At 41.1% G+C, this 17,095-nt stretch overlaps 1 protein-coding gene across 1 annotated transcript in view; it reads right to left on the bottom strand.

The window, feature by feature from the left end:
• The window catches only part of ASH2L (ASH2 like, histone lysine methyltransferase complex subunit), a 66,290-nt gene that overhangs the window by 5,743 nt on the left and 43,452 nt on the right, over positions 1 to 17,095 (bottom strand). Inside the window, exons 10-13 of the mRNA XM_085891948.1 lie at positions 7,533 to 7,626; positions 3,604 to 3,821; positions 500 to 667; positions 42 to 238 (exon numbers count right to left, since the gene is read on the bottom strand). Of these exons, the coding sequence (XP_085748074.1) occupies positions 42 to 238; positions 500 to 667; positions 3,604 to 3,821; positions 7,533 to 7,626 (677 nt within the window). The remainder of the gene's footprint in view (positions 1 to 41; positions 239 to 499; positions 668 to 3,603; positions 3,822 to 7,532; positions 7,627 to 17,095) is intronic.

Genomic DNA, 17,095 nt, shown 5'->3' with positions numbered 1-17,095 from the left:
AATTCCTTTCTGTAAGGGGTGGGCTAAACCTTTTGTCTCACCTTATCTTTGTAGGTGTCTGGGAGTGAGGGGTTGGCATGGTTATTATGTGCTAAATAGATCATGCAGCCAACTGTGTCTCCTTCCCCATAGCCTTGTTTCGCATAATGCAAACCACGTGATTGGTGAAACTTTGTTCCTTTTCTTGAACGCCAGGAGTAGCTGAACTTGTCAAAACCCAAGGGTGCCTGGAGGTTACCTTGAGAAGAAAAGAGGAAAGTTCTGTTGATATTCCTAACTTTTTGGAACCGAGAGGAAAGGGGGTTGAAGGACAGAAGACACGACAATGAAAACGATGAATACATATACATGTGAAAGCATAAAACTTATGCAGTGGGTCTCAGAGCAATTACATACAGAAGATATCATGAAGAAAAGTAGCTTTGAGGAGGATGCTTCAGTTAAAAAACAAATAATTAAAAAGAGGGTCGAGGCCTGGTGTGCAGCGAGTCAAACTCACCAAGACTCTGGCTCCATCCTATTCTTGCAGCAGAGTCTGGCGGCATTGAATCAATGGAAATCTCATAGAAGCAGACTCCTTTATGTACATAATGAGAGGCACGAACCATGGAATACCCCTTTTCACCAGTCACAGTCAGTCTGTCATCTGAAATTTTGAGCTGAGGAGCTGGGAAACGAATAGAATAGGATATTCCCTTCATTATATAAAGGTTAAACAAAAAGGAAAATGCATACGTAGAGATTAATTTAATGACTGGGATATTTAAACAGCCATTAAGGTGGCAAAGTGGTTCATCAAATTTTAATATATTTGCAAACAATAACACCTTTGCTGAGAAAGGCACGTTCCCGTTAAAATGTTTTTGTGAAATCGCAAAAAAATCATGAAAAATGACCTTTCATCTCTGTTGCTCAAAACTCATCATTAACATTGAACTTGGTTTATTCTGGGATCAAGTTGCGGTTGTTGAGGTGAAAGATCTTTTCCTACCAATTGCATGGCATAAATAAATTGCTTTGGGAAGGACAAGGTTTTTAATAGAAACAGTCATCATTGCTCACCACGTGCAATACAGGCTACCTATGGAATTTGGGGCAAGCTACATGTTAAATATGCGAGGAAGGGGAAAAGGTTAATGAAAGGGAGGAGGATTGCTCCGATAGGCTTTAATGTGAAGGTGCTCAGAAGAAGAAAGTGAGAGAGGCAAAAAAATAAAATAAAATAAAAAGATGGGATGAAATGAAAGACAAACTAAAGCATAAAACATAAACATGAAGCAAGCTCGGCTATTACAGCATCTGAGCTAACAAAAGTATGTGGATTTCAATTTTCCTTCACAACGTTCACCATACTCCTGGGGGAAAAAATACAAATCATATGGGAAGAGCCTCAATCAAAATAAGCCAATTCAGAAAAAATATCATTGACCAATAACAAAAAGGGCATTTCGAATGGTCATGTGAGTTTGTGAAATATTACAATGTTGCCTAATGTTAACCTGACAGCTGCATTCGATCTCCCACATTCATCATCCACTAGACAAGAAGTTGGTGCAAGACAAAAGGACAGCACACGCCACCTGAATGAAATTGAGAAGACGTAATAAAGCAGATTGGGACGTAGTTATCAGTCCAACAATATATTACAAGGCTCAATTCCAGGCCTGACTATAAATTGTTGGATTGGTGCTTTGGAGGTGGTGCGTAGCATCACGAATGCTCTGCAGGGTGGTATTGTTGTCATCTACCCCCTCCTTTCTGGTCTTGCAACCTCCACTCTTTACGTGCTTTGTCCCTCCCATGTTTCTGCAGGGTGAACGTAATCCATCAGCAATACCCAAAATCAAGAATCACTCTGTTCACCTCTATTCTTCGATCCTCTTTTTTTCCCCACCTGTGGAATCAAGTTCCACATTCTCTTCAAACTCATTCTTCCCCCTCCAGGTCTTCACGACAGATGTTCAACACCATTTCAGATCATCCCCCCTCCAAAAGTATGATCTTTTCTAACACCATTAATCCCCACCCCTTCCCAACCGCACCAAGCCCACCTCTTTCCATGTTTCCATTTTTTCCTCCCCGAGAGTTTGCGGCTGTATCCACTTTGTACACACCGTGCATTATCGGCGAGCCCGCATTCTCCCCCCCCCCACTCCCTTATTTCACCAAGACTCCCTCTATTTTGTCCCTCAACACTGTTGTTGGTGCATTCCCCCCTCCCCCCTCTGTTGCTGCTGTTCCTTTTGTTCTGCTTCGTTCGATGATCCAGCTCTTCCATGATCCTCGACCTTGCATGCGCAAAAAGTGTCATCCCTCAGGTGAATGATAACATGGGTGTGTCCCACTTGCTAGCATGAGTTGGTGGATGTTAAGTATCCCACGGTGTCTTTTGCAAAGAGTGAATGAGTTATAACGGACAGCCTCAATAAATTACAAATTTCTATCACCTTCAGTCGAACGAACCTGGCTCCGAAAAGACTTGGCCCAAAAACGTTTGGCGGCTAATCCCACAAAGAAGGTGAGAGTAATTAGGGATATTAAAGAAGCGGTGGTGTTGAGATTTGTTGGGTCTGAGTTGGACACAAAACACAAGCAGGTACTTCACCCGTGTGAAATTGCATGCATTTAAAAGGTGAAACAAAGGCCTGTTTTATTCATAATCAGCTTGATTTAATTCCCCCAATGTGGGAAGAGCATACTGCCAAGGTACAATCATTGTGAACTGCTCAAAATGGGTTCGTTTTGGGTTTGATGAAATAAAAAATGGGTTCGTTTTGTGTTTAATAAAAACACCCTCTCCCTTCGGGAGCAGCCTGGGGGGAGTGGCAGAGAAGGTGGGGCAAAGATATATTTTTGCCGTGGCTATAATAACCCCCGTTTACAGTAGGGGTCAGTAAATCACTTGCACTGTGGCACGTGTACAGGCAAAAATCATAAGTCCCCCCCCTCCCCCAACCATCACAACGAAACAGAGAAAAATGAACAGCGGAGATAGGGGGGGGGGGACATCAGTAGCAGAGTTGAAGGCCAAGATAGTGGCAGACTTAGACAAACAATGGGTATGGGGAGGAATGGGGGGGGCAGGAGAGGATGCATGGGGTGGACAAGATGGATACAGAAGGATACTCTCAGGAGTGAACACTGGAAATTTGGAAGGAGGAGGGCTTGGGGTGGGGCAAGGGGGTGGTTTAACTAGGGTAGAAAAGATAGGGGAATAATTGGAATATTTAACTCTTTCACTTCTCTGTCCACCTTGTTATTATGCCATGACCAACTTCACAGAAACCGATCAAACAACAACATCATGGTCCCTACATGCCATAGTTTATGATATATATATATATATATATATATATATATATATATATATATATATATATATATATATTCATATATACGGCATTAAAATTTAATCATGATGAAACTGTTTAATTCATAACCTCACGAGATTCTGTCATCTCATGAAATGTGACAGAGGGACAGACAGACAGACAGTGAGTGACAAGTATTTTGTTATATAGGTTTTAAGTGAATTATAGTCCGCACATGGGTTAATGTTAAAGCAGAGACGACGCAGTCGGGAAGAAACAGCTGTTTACTGACCTCTGTCGTGAAGAGCAAAAAGAACCTTTGTGTGCAAACAAGCTCGATACAGTTCACCAGGAATAGGTTTTCCAGCCCAGGAGTCGAGTTCGACTCTCTCTGGATCAGGAGCATGAGGGTCTGGCTCAGCGAGCACATAGCGATAACCGTCTTTATTGAAGGGATGGTCGAGAGGAAAGCCATGGGGAGGCAGACGCTGAGATGGGAAGATGGAATCACTGCAGAGGAGGGAGGTGGAAAATATTTTAAAATAAGTAAAACTCTGTTTATGATCGAAGAACAACTTATTAAAATAGGTTGCTCACTGCTCACTTTCACTCTTTCATTCCTCTTTTTCCCTGCCTTTGTTATAAACTCCCTCACTCTGTTCAATCCCATTCTTCCCTCCAGGCCTTCAAAACAGCTGTTCACCACAACCTCTTATCGTCCCCCATCCAAATCCTCGATCTTTTCTTCCCCCGCTAATCGACCCCAAACCCACCTCCTTCAAATTCCCTGCTTTCCTTCCTGAAAGTCCCTGTAATGTCCATCTTGTATACACCATGTTCCCCACCCCATCCCTCTCCCTTCCACAGATCTCCTAATGTCTTTGTTCCCCACTGTTTTGTCCTTCCCTCTCTCGTCCCTTTTGTCTCATGCCCCCCTTGCTGTGCGTTGTGTGTTAACTCTTATACGAGGCTCGAGAAGGTGTACAAAAAAAAAAATCGAATGTTATCATACACTTGAACACTGTTGAACACAAATTGCCTTCTAAATGTTTCCAATAACCTCCAGTTTTGCAGTACTTGGACATGTTCGAAAGGGTGGTTTACAAGGGTGGTATACAAGACTCTTTCAATAGCACTAAACTTCCAGATTTTTTCAACCGATCTTTGAAAGTACTGTATTAAAATTGAAGTACAGACTTGAACACTTTGTGGGGTATCATGTTCTGTGAACTACAGTTCTAATAGTAATATAATTGTGAAAGGACAGGAAACAACTATCGAATGGATGGCCAATACTGTACCAACTATTTAGTGTTGATCTCAAATACGTTTTGAAAGATTCAATACAAAACAAAAGGTTTAGGGAGATAAAGCAATAAAAGTAGGCTTGGAAATGAAATGTTTCCAAAACTACACTGATTAGCTTCAACACTACACCACAACATGATCTGCTTTTGAATGGAAATGAGATTGTACATGTAGAAACTCGGATATTTTGGATTCTTCTTCTCTTCTTTTTTTCTTCAATGGCCACAATTATTCCCACATTATTGTAGGGTTGGCGGGGGGAAGCTTGGCCCAAGTCTTTCATGAACCGGTGAGCCAGGCCTGACATTGTGTAATTAGGAACAATATTGGGGGAAACAAATAAAAATGGAGGAACCAAGAAAGTCTATATTGAAATGAGTATTGATAAAAAAAATTAAAAAAGCATTAATTGGTCTCAACAAAGTATACACAAGGAAAACCATTGTTAGAAACGAAAGTGAGAAATTCAATTCCAATATAAAATCAGTTCTTTTCTGTTGTGCAGAGTGCTGGAAGACAACCACAAATACAGAGGACCAACTTGGATTTCAGCAGAGATGTTTGAGGAGAATTTCAAAGGTTTCCTGGTGAGAATATATTTTAATGTCAAATGAAGAAGTAGGTCAGGACAGAAATATATCAATGAAGAAATTAAAGAGAGAAGATGGAGGTGGCTTGGACATGCAGTGAAGAAAGATGAGGACGGTTTGATAAAAGCCATTTTTCTCGACACCAAGAGGGAAAAGAAAGAGAGGAAGACCAAGAGAAACTTGGATGAAGACTGTCCAAGCAGAACTAAAAGCTTTCAATGGGATGGAAGTGATAGAAATGGAAAGAGTTGACGGTGGAGAGGAAGAAATTGTGAGATTTTGTTGCGGCCTTATGCGTTGAAAGACACGACGAGGTATAAGATCTTACGTGTAAGTAATGTGTAGCCAAGCCATGAAAGGCAGGTTGAACCTCTTTAGTAAACCCTGTATACGAGATTGCAGAAGACTCCACTCTTTGTTAAAAGGTCTCTCGCACCAATAGCAGACAGGAAGGCTGCAATCCCTTCCTTTGTCTGCTAATTTGGAGCAAATATGCAGTTGTCAAACCACATGTAATACGTCATTCAATGCTTCAAAATCCCAAAGGCTTTTATTTTTACCTCCACCACAGAAGGTGGGCAGAGGGTGTTCGCATCCCTGTCTGTCTGCTTGTCTCTGTTTGTGAATAGGATCTTTCAAAAAGTTGCAGAAAGATTCAGACCAAATTTAGTGGACAGGTTGGGTGTGTGACAAGGATGAAATGATTAGATTTTGGTGAAGATCCGGATCCGAATACTAGAATTTTTTAAAAGTGATTCTTCACCATTGAGAGATAGGGCCAAAAAATGATGTATAGCATGGTATCTCAAAAGGTTTTGGACAGATTCGGACAAAACTGGATGAACAGGTTGGGTGTGTGAAAAGAAAGAATTCATTCAATTTTGGTGAAAATCCAGATCAGAATTTGGATCCGATAATATTTTAAGTGATTCTTAAACCAATGAGAGACGGGACCAAAAACAATATATTGCACAATATCTCAAAAGGTTATGGATGGATTCGGACGAAACTTGGTGGAAAAGTTGGAGAGGTGACCAGAACAAGCGGATTCGATTTTGGAGGTCTGAATTTAGATCCAGCCCATCAGTGGGATGCAAAACATAAACAGTTCAGCCTGGCGGAGATATGTGCTCTTCCGAGTGCCAGTCTCATTTGTATAGTGTTGAGGCTCGTGGAAAAGGTAGAACGTAATAGAACAAAAAGAACAGGAGGAAGAGGGGGTGCAGCAACATGCCAACAGCAGAGTTGAGGGACAAAATAGAGGGAGACTTCGAGTGATAAGCGATGTGGGGTTCGAATGAGAGCAAGGAGAGGACACAGGGGATGAGCAAGATGGATACAACTGCAAACTCTCAACCATAGAAGTGGAAGGAAAAGCTGTAAACCCGAAGAGAGGTGGGCTTGGACAGGGTTAACGGGGGTGGAAAAGATCATGGTTGTGGATGGCGGTTCACCCTGTTCACCACCTGAGATGAAATTGAAGGAAGAATGAAATTGAAGAGACTGAGGAATTTGGTTCCACGAGTGGGATAAACAAGGAATGGACGAGTGGATGTGAGCCCGGAAGGCCTGATAAAGTTTGCTTACTCTGTCTCTGCATGAAGACCGTGTCCTGACAGGATGATGCAGAGGAAGTGCACATACCATTGAGCTTTAAAATCTGGATTTGACTCTGAGTCCACTATAAATTGTCAATTTGGTACTTCATAGGTAGGCATTATCTCACAAAGTGCACCATTTAATGGAAGGACATAAGGCCATGGACCCATCTGGTAGTATTAGTTCGTGGATGTTAAAGTGTCTTATGAAAGAAAAGTGGTCAGCTATTGCCAGCACCCTCACCAACTTGCATGTTCCTGCTTTAACCTACCGGGGGGGGGGGGGCGACTGCATCAGCAGTGTGGACATGCTTCCTAGAAATGCGGGTCAGAACCATGAAAGAGCATATCCCGCCTACCCCCAATGATGATGGTGTGGCTTCATCCTAAGAAGAGTTGTAAATTGGATATAACATGGCCGCCACACGCCGTATCTGGAATATAGACTTGAGAATGTTTGTGGATCATGAACGAAACATCACCTGAGACGAAGTCTGCTCTTTCCTGGTTGATTTAAAATTGGCAGTGTAGTACTTAGTATGGTTTGTTGGTTAGCTACACCTTCTTTGATCAATGCATCATCCCTATCACCTTAACCTCATGTCATAATAGTGTATAGGTGAAGCAGGCATGAGGCATATGGTGAGGAGAAGGGTCCAAAATTATATTTTTGCTTGCATAAGAGATAAATGTCACCAAGTCAAAACAACACAAATGATAAGTACTTGCGAGTTCTTTTCCCCACTGTCCCAGTCGCTCCATCTTGTTTTCTCTTTGTTCCTCGACCTTTACCAACTCCTGATCCAGTCGCTGCAGCTCCTAAAAGAAAAAGAAAAAAAGAAACCCTTTATTTTAACTGCTTTCTCGTTCACACGTTTCATTTCTAATCATTACACAAACCGTCAATAATATTTATAAAGCCAGACAACAAATCGGCGAGGATTGAACACACAGCAATCTTATGTGCTTGACGGTACAAGGAGAACCATCCATTAGCTTTTTAAAATGTTTCGATTTGCTATTGCATGTGAAACTGCCCCGAAAATCCTGAGAAAGGAGGTCGCGACATCGAGCTTCTCGATGAGCTTCAAATTTGTATACAAAAGGATGATGATTATTCAACAAAACATTGATCCATTTTGAGGGTAAAAAGTGAAAAATCTACCAAATGGCAGTGATTGGCCTGTTTAGCATTCCCACCATAACACAGCTCACAATGTAGTGATCAAGAGCAGCAGCAGCAGCAGCAGCATTTCCCCCTTTTTTCAGGGGGTTGGGGGAATTAGGCATTCCTCCATACAGATCTATATCCATTGCATCAGTTTCATGCAAACCCGAACATTCCAAATCTTTGACGTTTTCAATCCATGACTTTTTCAGATGTCCTCTCAGCTTTCTTCCTTCTACCATGAGCTTTATTGCTTTCTTTACAGCTTCATATCCTGACCTTCAACACACATGACCATACCAACAAAGTCTTCTCTCAACAAGTTCTTTACAAAGTATTGATTTTTAATCTCTTCCTAATTCTGAGTTGGGCATTATTTTATATCATCCATTCATCCATCACATCATTCTCATCTCTGTTCTTTCCATTATTTTGACATCTTCGATCCACATTGCCCACGATTCTCTTCCATACATCAATACCGGGTCTGATACAAGGTATATAAACTCAAACTTTTACAAATAATGGAATGTTTCTGCCTTTCATAATACCACGTAGGTGTCTTCACTTATGCCAGGATGACAATATTCTTGATATGTTGGCTAATTCTGCTCATATTGATGCCTCCATCATGTATCCAAGGTACCAGAAACTTTTGTCCTTTTTCAAATAGAAGTCTGAACTCACATCTTCTTGTTGAAACGATTGATCCTCCATTCTTTTCAAGATGAAAATTCCAGCTTTTGTTTGCAAATTTCCAGTGATACCACTGCACTTCTTATGACACCATCTATAACCTGTCGACATCTAATTAACCTCCGCCATCGAAGATGGATGGAGGTTACTGTTTTCACCCCTTTCTGTTTGTTTGTTTGTTTGTGAACAGTATTACGGAAAAACTCCTCGACGGATTTCGATGAAACTTGGTGGGGGTGGGGGGGGTTAGGTCTGGTCCAAGGATCATGCCATTAGATTTTGGACTTGGTCCAAAATCCAATATGGCCGCTATTCGGCCATGGGCCAGATGGGTGATCATTACCATCTCGGGTGGCAGAGGTTGACTCTACTTTTTGGAAAGATCTTTGTCTGGGCCAACTTTTTGGGTATGATTGCCACTCCAAATCGGTAGCTTTATTGTAGTTTTTTGAAAGTTTTTTTTTTAAGTGTTTTTTGAAATTGCAACTGTAGAAAAAATATCTGCGACAAAACAACATATTTGAGACTTGGAATAAATAGCCATGTAAAATACAACCATTTTGGTGTGCTTTGTGTTGGGTTTCAATCGCCGGTTACCATGGCAACAACCATTTTAGGGTAAAAAAAAAAAAACCATGGTTTTTGATAGTGAAACTTTAAAAATTAATATCTCAGAAATGAAAAAAGATTTTTGAACCATTTAAACGATGAACACATCCCGATGCATCAGGGCAGTTTTTAAATTCTATAGTATGAGGGTAGGTTTAAGATAAAAATATCGTTTTAGGGTAAAAACATCACATTTTGAATTGCATTTCTTGCTAATTTGACAGAAAACCCTGTTTTTTTTGAGATAAGAGGACTGTTTTTATTTTATCAACTTCACAGAGTATCCAAAGTCTACATGTATTTATATATCACTTTACATGTACTAGTATAGGTTGTATGAGTTACCTAGTTCAAATAGATTGGCATTGCCATGGAAATGATCAATTTTGTGGGTAAACACGTTTTTTGATGGTAAAAGTTGAAATATTCATAGCTTGCAAGTGAAATAATATTTTTCAGAGATCTGAAGGCTAAAACCACCCCGACGCACACAGAAGGTTGTTTATTTCAATGTATAGGGCAGGTTGTCAACAAATTATCTCGTTTTAGGGTGAAACCATCAACTATTCAATAGCATTCCTCAATAGAATTGTCAAAGCAGAGATTTTGAGAAGTCTTTGGTTTTAACGATTTTTCAACCGTACCATATATCAAAAGTCCATTTTGGCTCACAATTTATATTAATTCTCTCTTATGGCAATCAATAAGTTGAACGAGACTGAAGTTTCCATGGCAACGGTAATTTTGTGGAGAAACCATTGTGAAGTGTATTTTAATATTACAGTGTTTTTACATCTTTTTTTCTTTTCAGGTGACTGACTGATCATGGAAGAGTCATTGCCTCCCCCAAAGCGGCTTGTTGCAACACCTCCAGTTGAAGCCTTCCACGGCAAAATCTCGAAACAAAACCTGAAAACTTTCTCCAACCTAATTAAAAAGAAGCGTGTAACAAAGGCAGATGGTAAAGAGGTAATCCTTCAGGCTGACAGACAACTGTTCGCCCACATGATTCTTGCTGCTGAGAACCGTCACCTTGATTTGCAGGAAGTCTTAGGACACCCTCTGGGGCCCATTCCATGGTCCTTAGCAATGTCTGAGGGGTCCTTGAGGAAAACAAACAAAGCTGCTCTCGCCAAAGCGCTGACCAATGATGGCATGGTAGCCGAGAATATCCCTAGACGGTCTGCAACCATTATCAATGGAATGAGTTTTGTTCAGCGCTTGAAAGGGGACAATCAGACTTTCGCAGAAGTTGCAGACAGTTGCCTGGCTCATGCACTTCATGAAGGTGAAAATAGCCGACAAATCGACGTAGTTTTTGACATGTACCGCAGACAATCTATAAAGAATGCAGAAAGATCGAATCGTGGAGCAACGGAGGGTCAAGAGTTCAATAATATCAGTCGAGGGCACAAAATTAGGCAATGGCGGAAATTCTTGCGCAGTTCGTCAAACAAAACCTGTTTCATCCGATTCGTCATCGATGAATAGAAAAGGCCAGAGAACCAACTCAAACTGGGAATGAAAGTTCTGTACGTTACATGCGAGGAACGATGCTTCAAGCTTGTCAAGGACCAATGAGAAGTCATTGAAATGAAGTCTATTCAGGAAGAGGCAGACGCTCGTATCTTTCTGAATGCCAGCAGAGCAGCAGAAAATGGGTGCAATGCTATTGTGATAACTACTGAAGACACGGACATTCTGGTACTTTGCATTGGTTTCAGCAAAATCATCCGTTCACCCATGTATCAGAAGGTTGGAACAAAAACTTGGCAAAAGTAAATTGACATAACCAAGATTGCCAACGCCCATGGTGAAGATGTCTGCAAGGCCTTAATTGGCTTGCACGCCTTTACGGGGTGCGATACGGTCAGTACATTTGCCGGAAAGGGAAAAGTGAATGCACTAAAACTTACCAAGAAGACCGTGGATTATCAGCAGTGCTTCAGTGAGCTTGGACGGTCATGGCAAATGTCCAATGAACTGTTTGCAAAGCTTGAAGCATTCACCTGCCATCTCTATGTTTCTAACAGAGCTATAGTTGAAGTCAACCAGTGTCGTTATCAGCTCTTCACATTAAAGAGGGGCAACATGATTTCAACACAATTGCCACCATGCAGAGATTGCCTGTTCCAGCATGTCAAGTGGGCAAATTACCAAGCAGCCATATGGCGTAGATCCCTTGAATGCACTCCTGAAGTAATCCCACCAACAGATTGTGGATGGTCTACAGATGACAGCGGTGACCTTGAGATTCTCTGGATGACTGGTCCACCAGCTCCATCAGCTGTTTTGGAGCTCATGAGCTGTAGCTGTGTATGCCACTGTGATGCAAAGCTGCCACTGTGATGTGATGTACGTGCATCCGAAACGGACTGAAATGCACTAAGATGTGTAAAAACCAGATGTGTGACAACCAATATGAGGATGACGAAGCAGACACAGACATAACCGTATATACAGATGATGAAAGTGATGATGATGATGATAGCGATCAAGGAATGTAAATCTAAGACACTTAAACGACAGCTGCTTGCAGGTTATTCGACCTATTGAACAAACAAACAGCCTTAGGGTGTCAGGGTGGTAGCTAGCGTTCAAATAGCTTGAAAATATTACATTTCTACCAAGTTATGGATTTATAAACTTTCACCGTCAAAAAATGTGTTTTATCCCAAAATTGGTCGTTTCCATGGCAACGTCAATCTATTTGAACTAGGTATCTCATCCAACCTAGTATGCTAATACATCTACAGTGATAAATGGACTTTTGATACTTTATAAAATTGAGAAATATTTAAAACGCTCAAAAAACTGGGTTTTCTCTCCATTTACCGAGAAATGCAATTCAAAATGTGATGTTTTTACCCTAAAACGATATATTTATCTTAAACCTACCCTCATACTATGGAATTTAAAAACTGCCCAGATGCATCAGTATGTGTTTATCGTTTAAATGGTTCAAAAATCATTTTTCATTTCTGAGATATGAATTTTTAAAGTTTCAATATCAAAAACCATGTTTGTTTTACCTTAAAATGGCTGTTGCCATGGTAACCAGCGATTGAAACCCAACACAAAACACACCAAAATGGTTATACTTTACATAGCTATTTATTCCAAGTCTCAAATATGTTGTTTTGTTGCGGATATTTTTTCTACAGTTGAAATTTCAAAAAACACGATTTTACCCCAAAAATGCCTATTTTCCCAAAAAACTACAATAAAGCTAAGGATTTGGAGTGGCAATCATACCCAAAAAGTTGGTCCAGACAAAGATCTTTCCAAAATGTACAGTCAACCTTTGCCACCCGGGATGGTAATGAGAAGTTCATTTTGGGTGATTGCGGCCTATATGGCGGCCAATTTGAAAAAATATTTGCAATTTTTTTTTTTGCATTTCTACATGTTTTAAGTGATTTCCAACCCCCCCCCCAAAAAAAAATAAATTGTTAGAGAAAAAAAAAATTGCAAATTTTTTTTCAACAAAATTTCGATTTTTTTTTTTGCATTTCTAAATGTTATAAGTGATTTTCAACAAAAAAAAAACATGCCAAAATTATAATTGCGGCTGATTTTGAAACTTCAGGTGGATATACCCATGTAAAATCAATTTCTGTCTCAAGGAATCTAGTTATGACGAATTAATTGAGTATGTAAAAGTTAAAAGTAAAAGGGAAAGTTGCAAACTATAACTCTGTGAGCAGTGTTGACATCAAATTGAATGAATAGGATATCAGGTTCACTTGAGTGACCGAGCAGTATTGGTGGCGGAGGTTTTGCACTCTACCGAGTGCTCCCCATCTAGTCGAATTCTGTCCAGCTCCTTTTCCGCATATTGAACAAGGCCACTGTCTGCTTTCTCTCCTTTCTCATTCTTCCCCACTCATCATAACCTTCATTTTATAAATGTTGTCGCATAAACCTTCCATCTCCGTTGCACTTTTCCATTGTTGAAACATCTCTTTTGTTTCTTTTTCACTTTCAGCATTCAATGCCAAGTCATTAGCATTCAATATCTCACATGGTAATCTCAACCTTTCATTCTTCATCAATCCTTCCGTAACTCTTCCACACAGTAGCGGAGTTAAATCGGATCCCTGGTGTAATCCTGTCTTGACTTCAAGCATTTCAGTGTATCCCAAGTTGGTCTTTACCACAGCTCTCGATTTTTTTTGTATATTCACACGAGTACTTTTACCATTTCTTCAGGCATGAGTTACCTTTTGAGAACCCATTAAGCAACTGCTCTTGGTACTTCATCATAGTATATTTACCACTTCTCTCAGTCTTCTTTAAACCACTTTTTCAAAAACTTTCAATGCCTGCTCAATTGGTTTAACCCCTCTGTAACATGAACATAATGAAGGGTCTCAATCTTGAACAAGGGCACAATTGTGCTATTTGCCCAATCTTCTTCAGGGATCAGTCTTTCTCACCCAGACCATTCTCCTAAACTTAGTCATCCATTTGATACTTGCATCTCCAGCCACCGTTTTCATTTTGACTGCCGTAAGAATCCAGATGGACCTGCTGCCTTTCCTTTATTTAAACTTCGAATGACTGATTCAACTTCTTCACACATCTCTTCATTTGGATGTTCAACGTTATTCATTCCAGGTCATTCTCCAGTTCATTTTTTTCACTCAAGAGCTTCTCAAAGTAAGTTTCCCATTCCTTTGTAAAATAATCTTTTTTTCACTAGGGGAGGTCCATTTTGGTTTTTCAAACAAACAACCTCTGCCGCATTTCTTCCATCATTTACCATCTACCTGGCTCTTTTGAAAATGTTATTCTTACCCTCTGATGTGGGTAAGCCTTTCCCCCATTCTTCATACACTTTGTTCTTTGCTATTACTATTTCCTCACTCACTCCCTTCTTCAAACATACATAATTTTCTTTATCTTGAGGGTCTTTACTCTTTTACCACTTTTTGTAAGCTTCTTTCTTCTGTTTGAGAACTTCATTCCTTTTGAAACCTGCAAGTGCTTATTCCACAAATATTGCTGGCTATCTTAATCAAAGCCCCCGGTGTGTGCCCCGGTTAAAATAGGTACACCGTATCCCTGAGTGTCGTAAAAGGCGACTAAAAGGGTTGGCGTCAGGAAGGGCATCCGGCCATAAAAACATCGCCTCAAAAGGAAACCATGATGAATACAACTGATGGGCAGGGTACAGCCCAAAGTACCCCGTGGGGGTCCTCACCCCTCTCGTTAAAACTCAAGGTGGGGAACCCGATCTAAGCAAGGGAGGAAATTTTTCCATTTATGATGACCAATCGTCTGATGCCCCAAGTGGAGATCGGTTTCTGAGGTTTGGTACATGGAATGTCGAGACAATGACAGGGAGATCTGGAGAAGTGGTTGAAACATTGGTCAGAAGAAGAGTGGACATATGTTGTGTACAGGAGACACGGTGGAAGGGAAGTGGTGTGAGAATAGTGAAGGGAAGGCAGGGGCAGAAGTATAAGTTTATGTGGCAAGGGTGCCCAGAAGGCGTGCATGGTGTTGGTGTCATGTTTTCTGAGGAGTTTGTAGACAGTGTAGTGAGTGTGACTCGAGTGAGTGAAAGGTTGATGATGGTGAGAATCGTGATCGGAAAGCTCTTGGTGAACGTCATCTCGGGATATGCTCCGCAGATCGGTCGAAGCGATGAAGAGAAGAAAATGTTCTGGTGTGCGATAGAGAAGTTGATGGAAAATGTGAAAGATGATGAAATTGTTGTGGTAGGAGGAGACTTGAATGGAAATGTGGGAAGGAGTCCAGACAGTTTTGAGGGAGTCCATGGGGGTTATGGATATGGTGTGAGAAATGGAGAAGGTGAAAGGATCTTGGAGTTTGCTGATGGAGCTGATTTGTAATACTCAATTCCAGAAAGCGGATAATAAGCTTATTACATACACGTCAGGTGGGTCGACGACAACCATTGACTACCTGATGGTGCGTCGGCGACATAGGGGAAACCTCCGGGACACAAAGGTGATCCCAGGGGAGGAGACTGTTTCACAGCACCACCTGGTTGTCTGTGATATAAGGGTGAAAGGTGCGAGGAGAATTCAGCGGGTGAAGTACCAACTGATGATGAAGGTGTGGAGGTTGAAAGAGGTGACAGTGAAGGAAGATTTAAGAGAGAGGCTGAGTATGGTTAAGGATGATGTGGTTGAGCTTGAAAGTGGTTGGATGTCAATGAAGGATAGTCTATTGGGAGCCGTTGGTGAAGTATGTGGATGGACAAAAGGACCACCGAGGCACTCGGAAACATGGTGGTGGGGTGATGAAGTTGGAAAGACGATTGAAGAGAAGAGGAAGAAGTTCAAGGAAAGGCAAAAGGCAAAGGATACGGTGGAAGAAGAGGCAGCACATGAAAGTTATAAGGTAGCCAAGAAGGCTGCAAAGAAAGAGGTAGCAAAGGAACAGGAGGCCCATAGGAAAATGTTTGGAGAACGCTTGGATTCGGAAGAGGGTCAGACAGCGGTATTCAGGATTGCAAAGCAGATAGCGAGAGAGAGCTTTGATGTGACGGGGGGGGGGGGGGTGAGTTGCTTGAAAGATGAAGTGGGACAAATCGTTGTGGACTCAGATGGAATTAAAGGAAGATGGAAGAGATATATGGGAAGGCTGTTGAATGTACAAAATGAATGGGATAGCAACATCGAGAGTAACCCAGTTTTAGGACCAGCAGAGAAGATAACTGAGAAGGAAGTCGAGGAAGCTATAAGAGCAATGAAGAGTAGAAAAGCAGGAGGGCCGACGGGAGTTGGGGGAGATATGTTGAAGGCAGCGGGAAGTTGGGGTGTGAAGAGAATGACAGAGATCTGTGATCTGGTGGTGAAAGAAGGCCGCATTCCAGTGGATTGGGAACTGAGTACCCTCGTCCCTCTGTACAAGGGGAAAGGTGACCCTCTGGACTGTGGCTCCGATAGAGCAACTAGAACGGGCACTCGTAGAGCGCATACCTTCGCCGCAGCCACTAGTTTGAACATGGCATGAGAGTGAAATGAGGAACTAAAATTCCATTAAATCTGCTCGGGAATTTCGCAAATTTAAAGTCCATGATCTGGATTTTGTGAAAGGATTTTGTTATTAGAACTATTACGATTATGACAATTTTAGGTGATTCGTTGTCCCGAGTGCCGAACTCTGTAGCATGTAGGATCGGATTCGGTCGAATGTCACTGACCACGCAGACACGACCTGGATCAAGTAGATCATGTTTTCAAATCCGAGCGAGGAAAAAAACGTCATTTTAATTGGCGTCTAATAAAAGAAGAAAGTAAAACTCCTTTTACTAAACCATGAGCGAAGCCATGTGCATATCAAACTATACCAAGTCTCCTTAATGAAAATTTGTTGTATTTTACTTAGTAGCTAAGTTTGGTAGGGCCCTTATGGCCCTTGTTGCATCAACAGGCACACAGTTTAGAGACAGAGATATATTCTAGTTATTACCTTTTTATTAAGTTGTCCACAACGCATCTCAATACAAATATGCATTTCGTGACCCCCATGACCTTTGACCCACAACCGCTACCTAGGATGACAATAGTACTATACCTTGTGTCATTTCAGAAGATGGGGGAATTGAACACTGAACAATTTGGAGTTAATTTTATGTAAATCGGAAACATATGAACCATTTTCATCATGAAAAAACGATGTTGACCTTTTTGTGACCTTGACCTTTGATCCGATCGCTCCCAAAATCTAATGGATTTGCCCTTTCATGATTCCAAACAAATCCAAAACAATTAAAGCCTCTCTGCGTTTTGTTTTTTTGCGTTAAGTTATCCACAACGCTTTCCAATATAAATGTGA

This window comes from Eptatretus burgeri, chromosome 1, assembly GCF_056783735.1.
Source record: "Eptatretus burgeri isolate ZD-2024b chromosome 1, Ebu_testis_v1, whole genome shotgun sequence".
Classification (NCBI taxonomy): Eukaryota; Metazoa; Chordata; class Myxini; order Myxiniformes; family Myxinidae; genus Eptatretus; species Eptatretus burgeri.
Note: the sequence above shows the minus strand (reverse complement) of the source record. Positions and strands in the feature narration are given on the sequence as shown.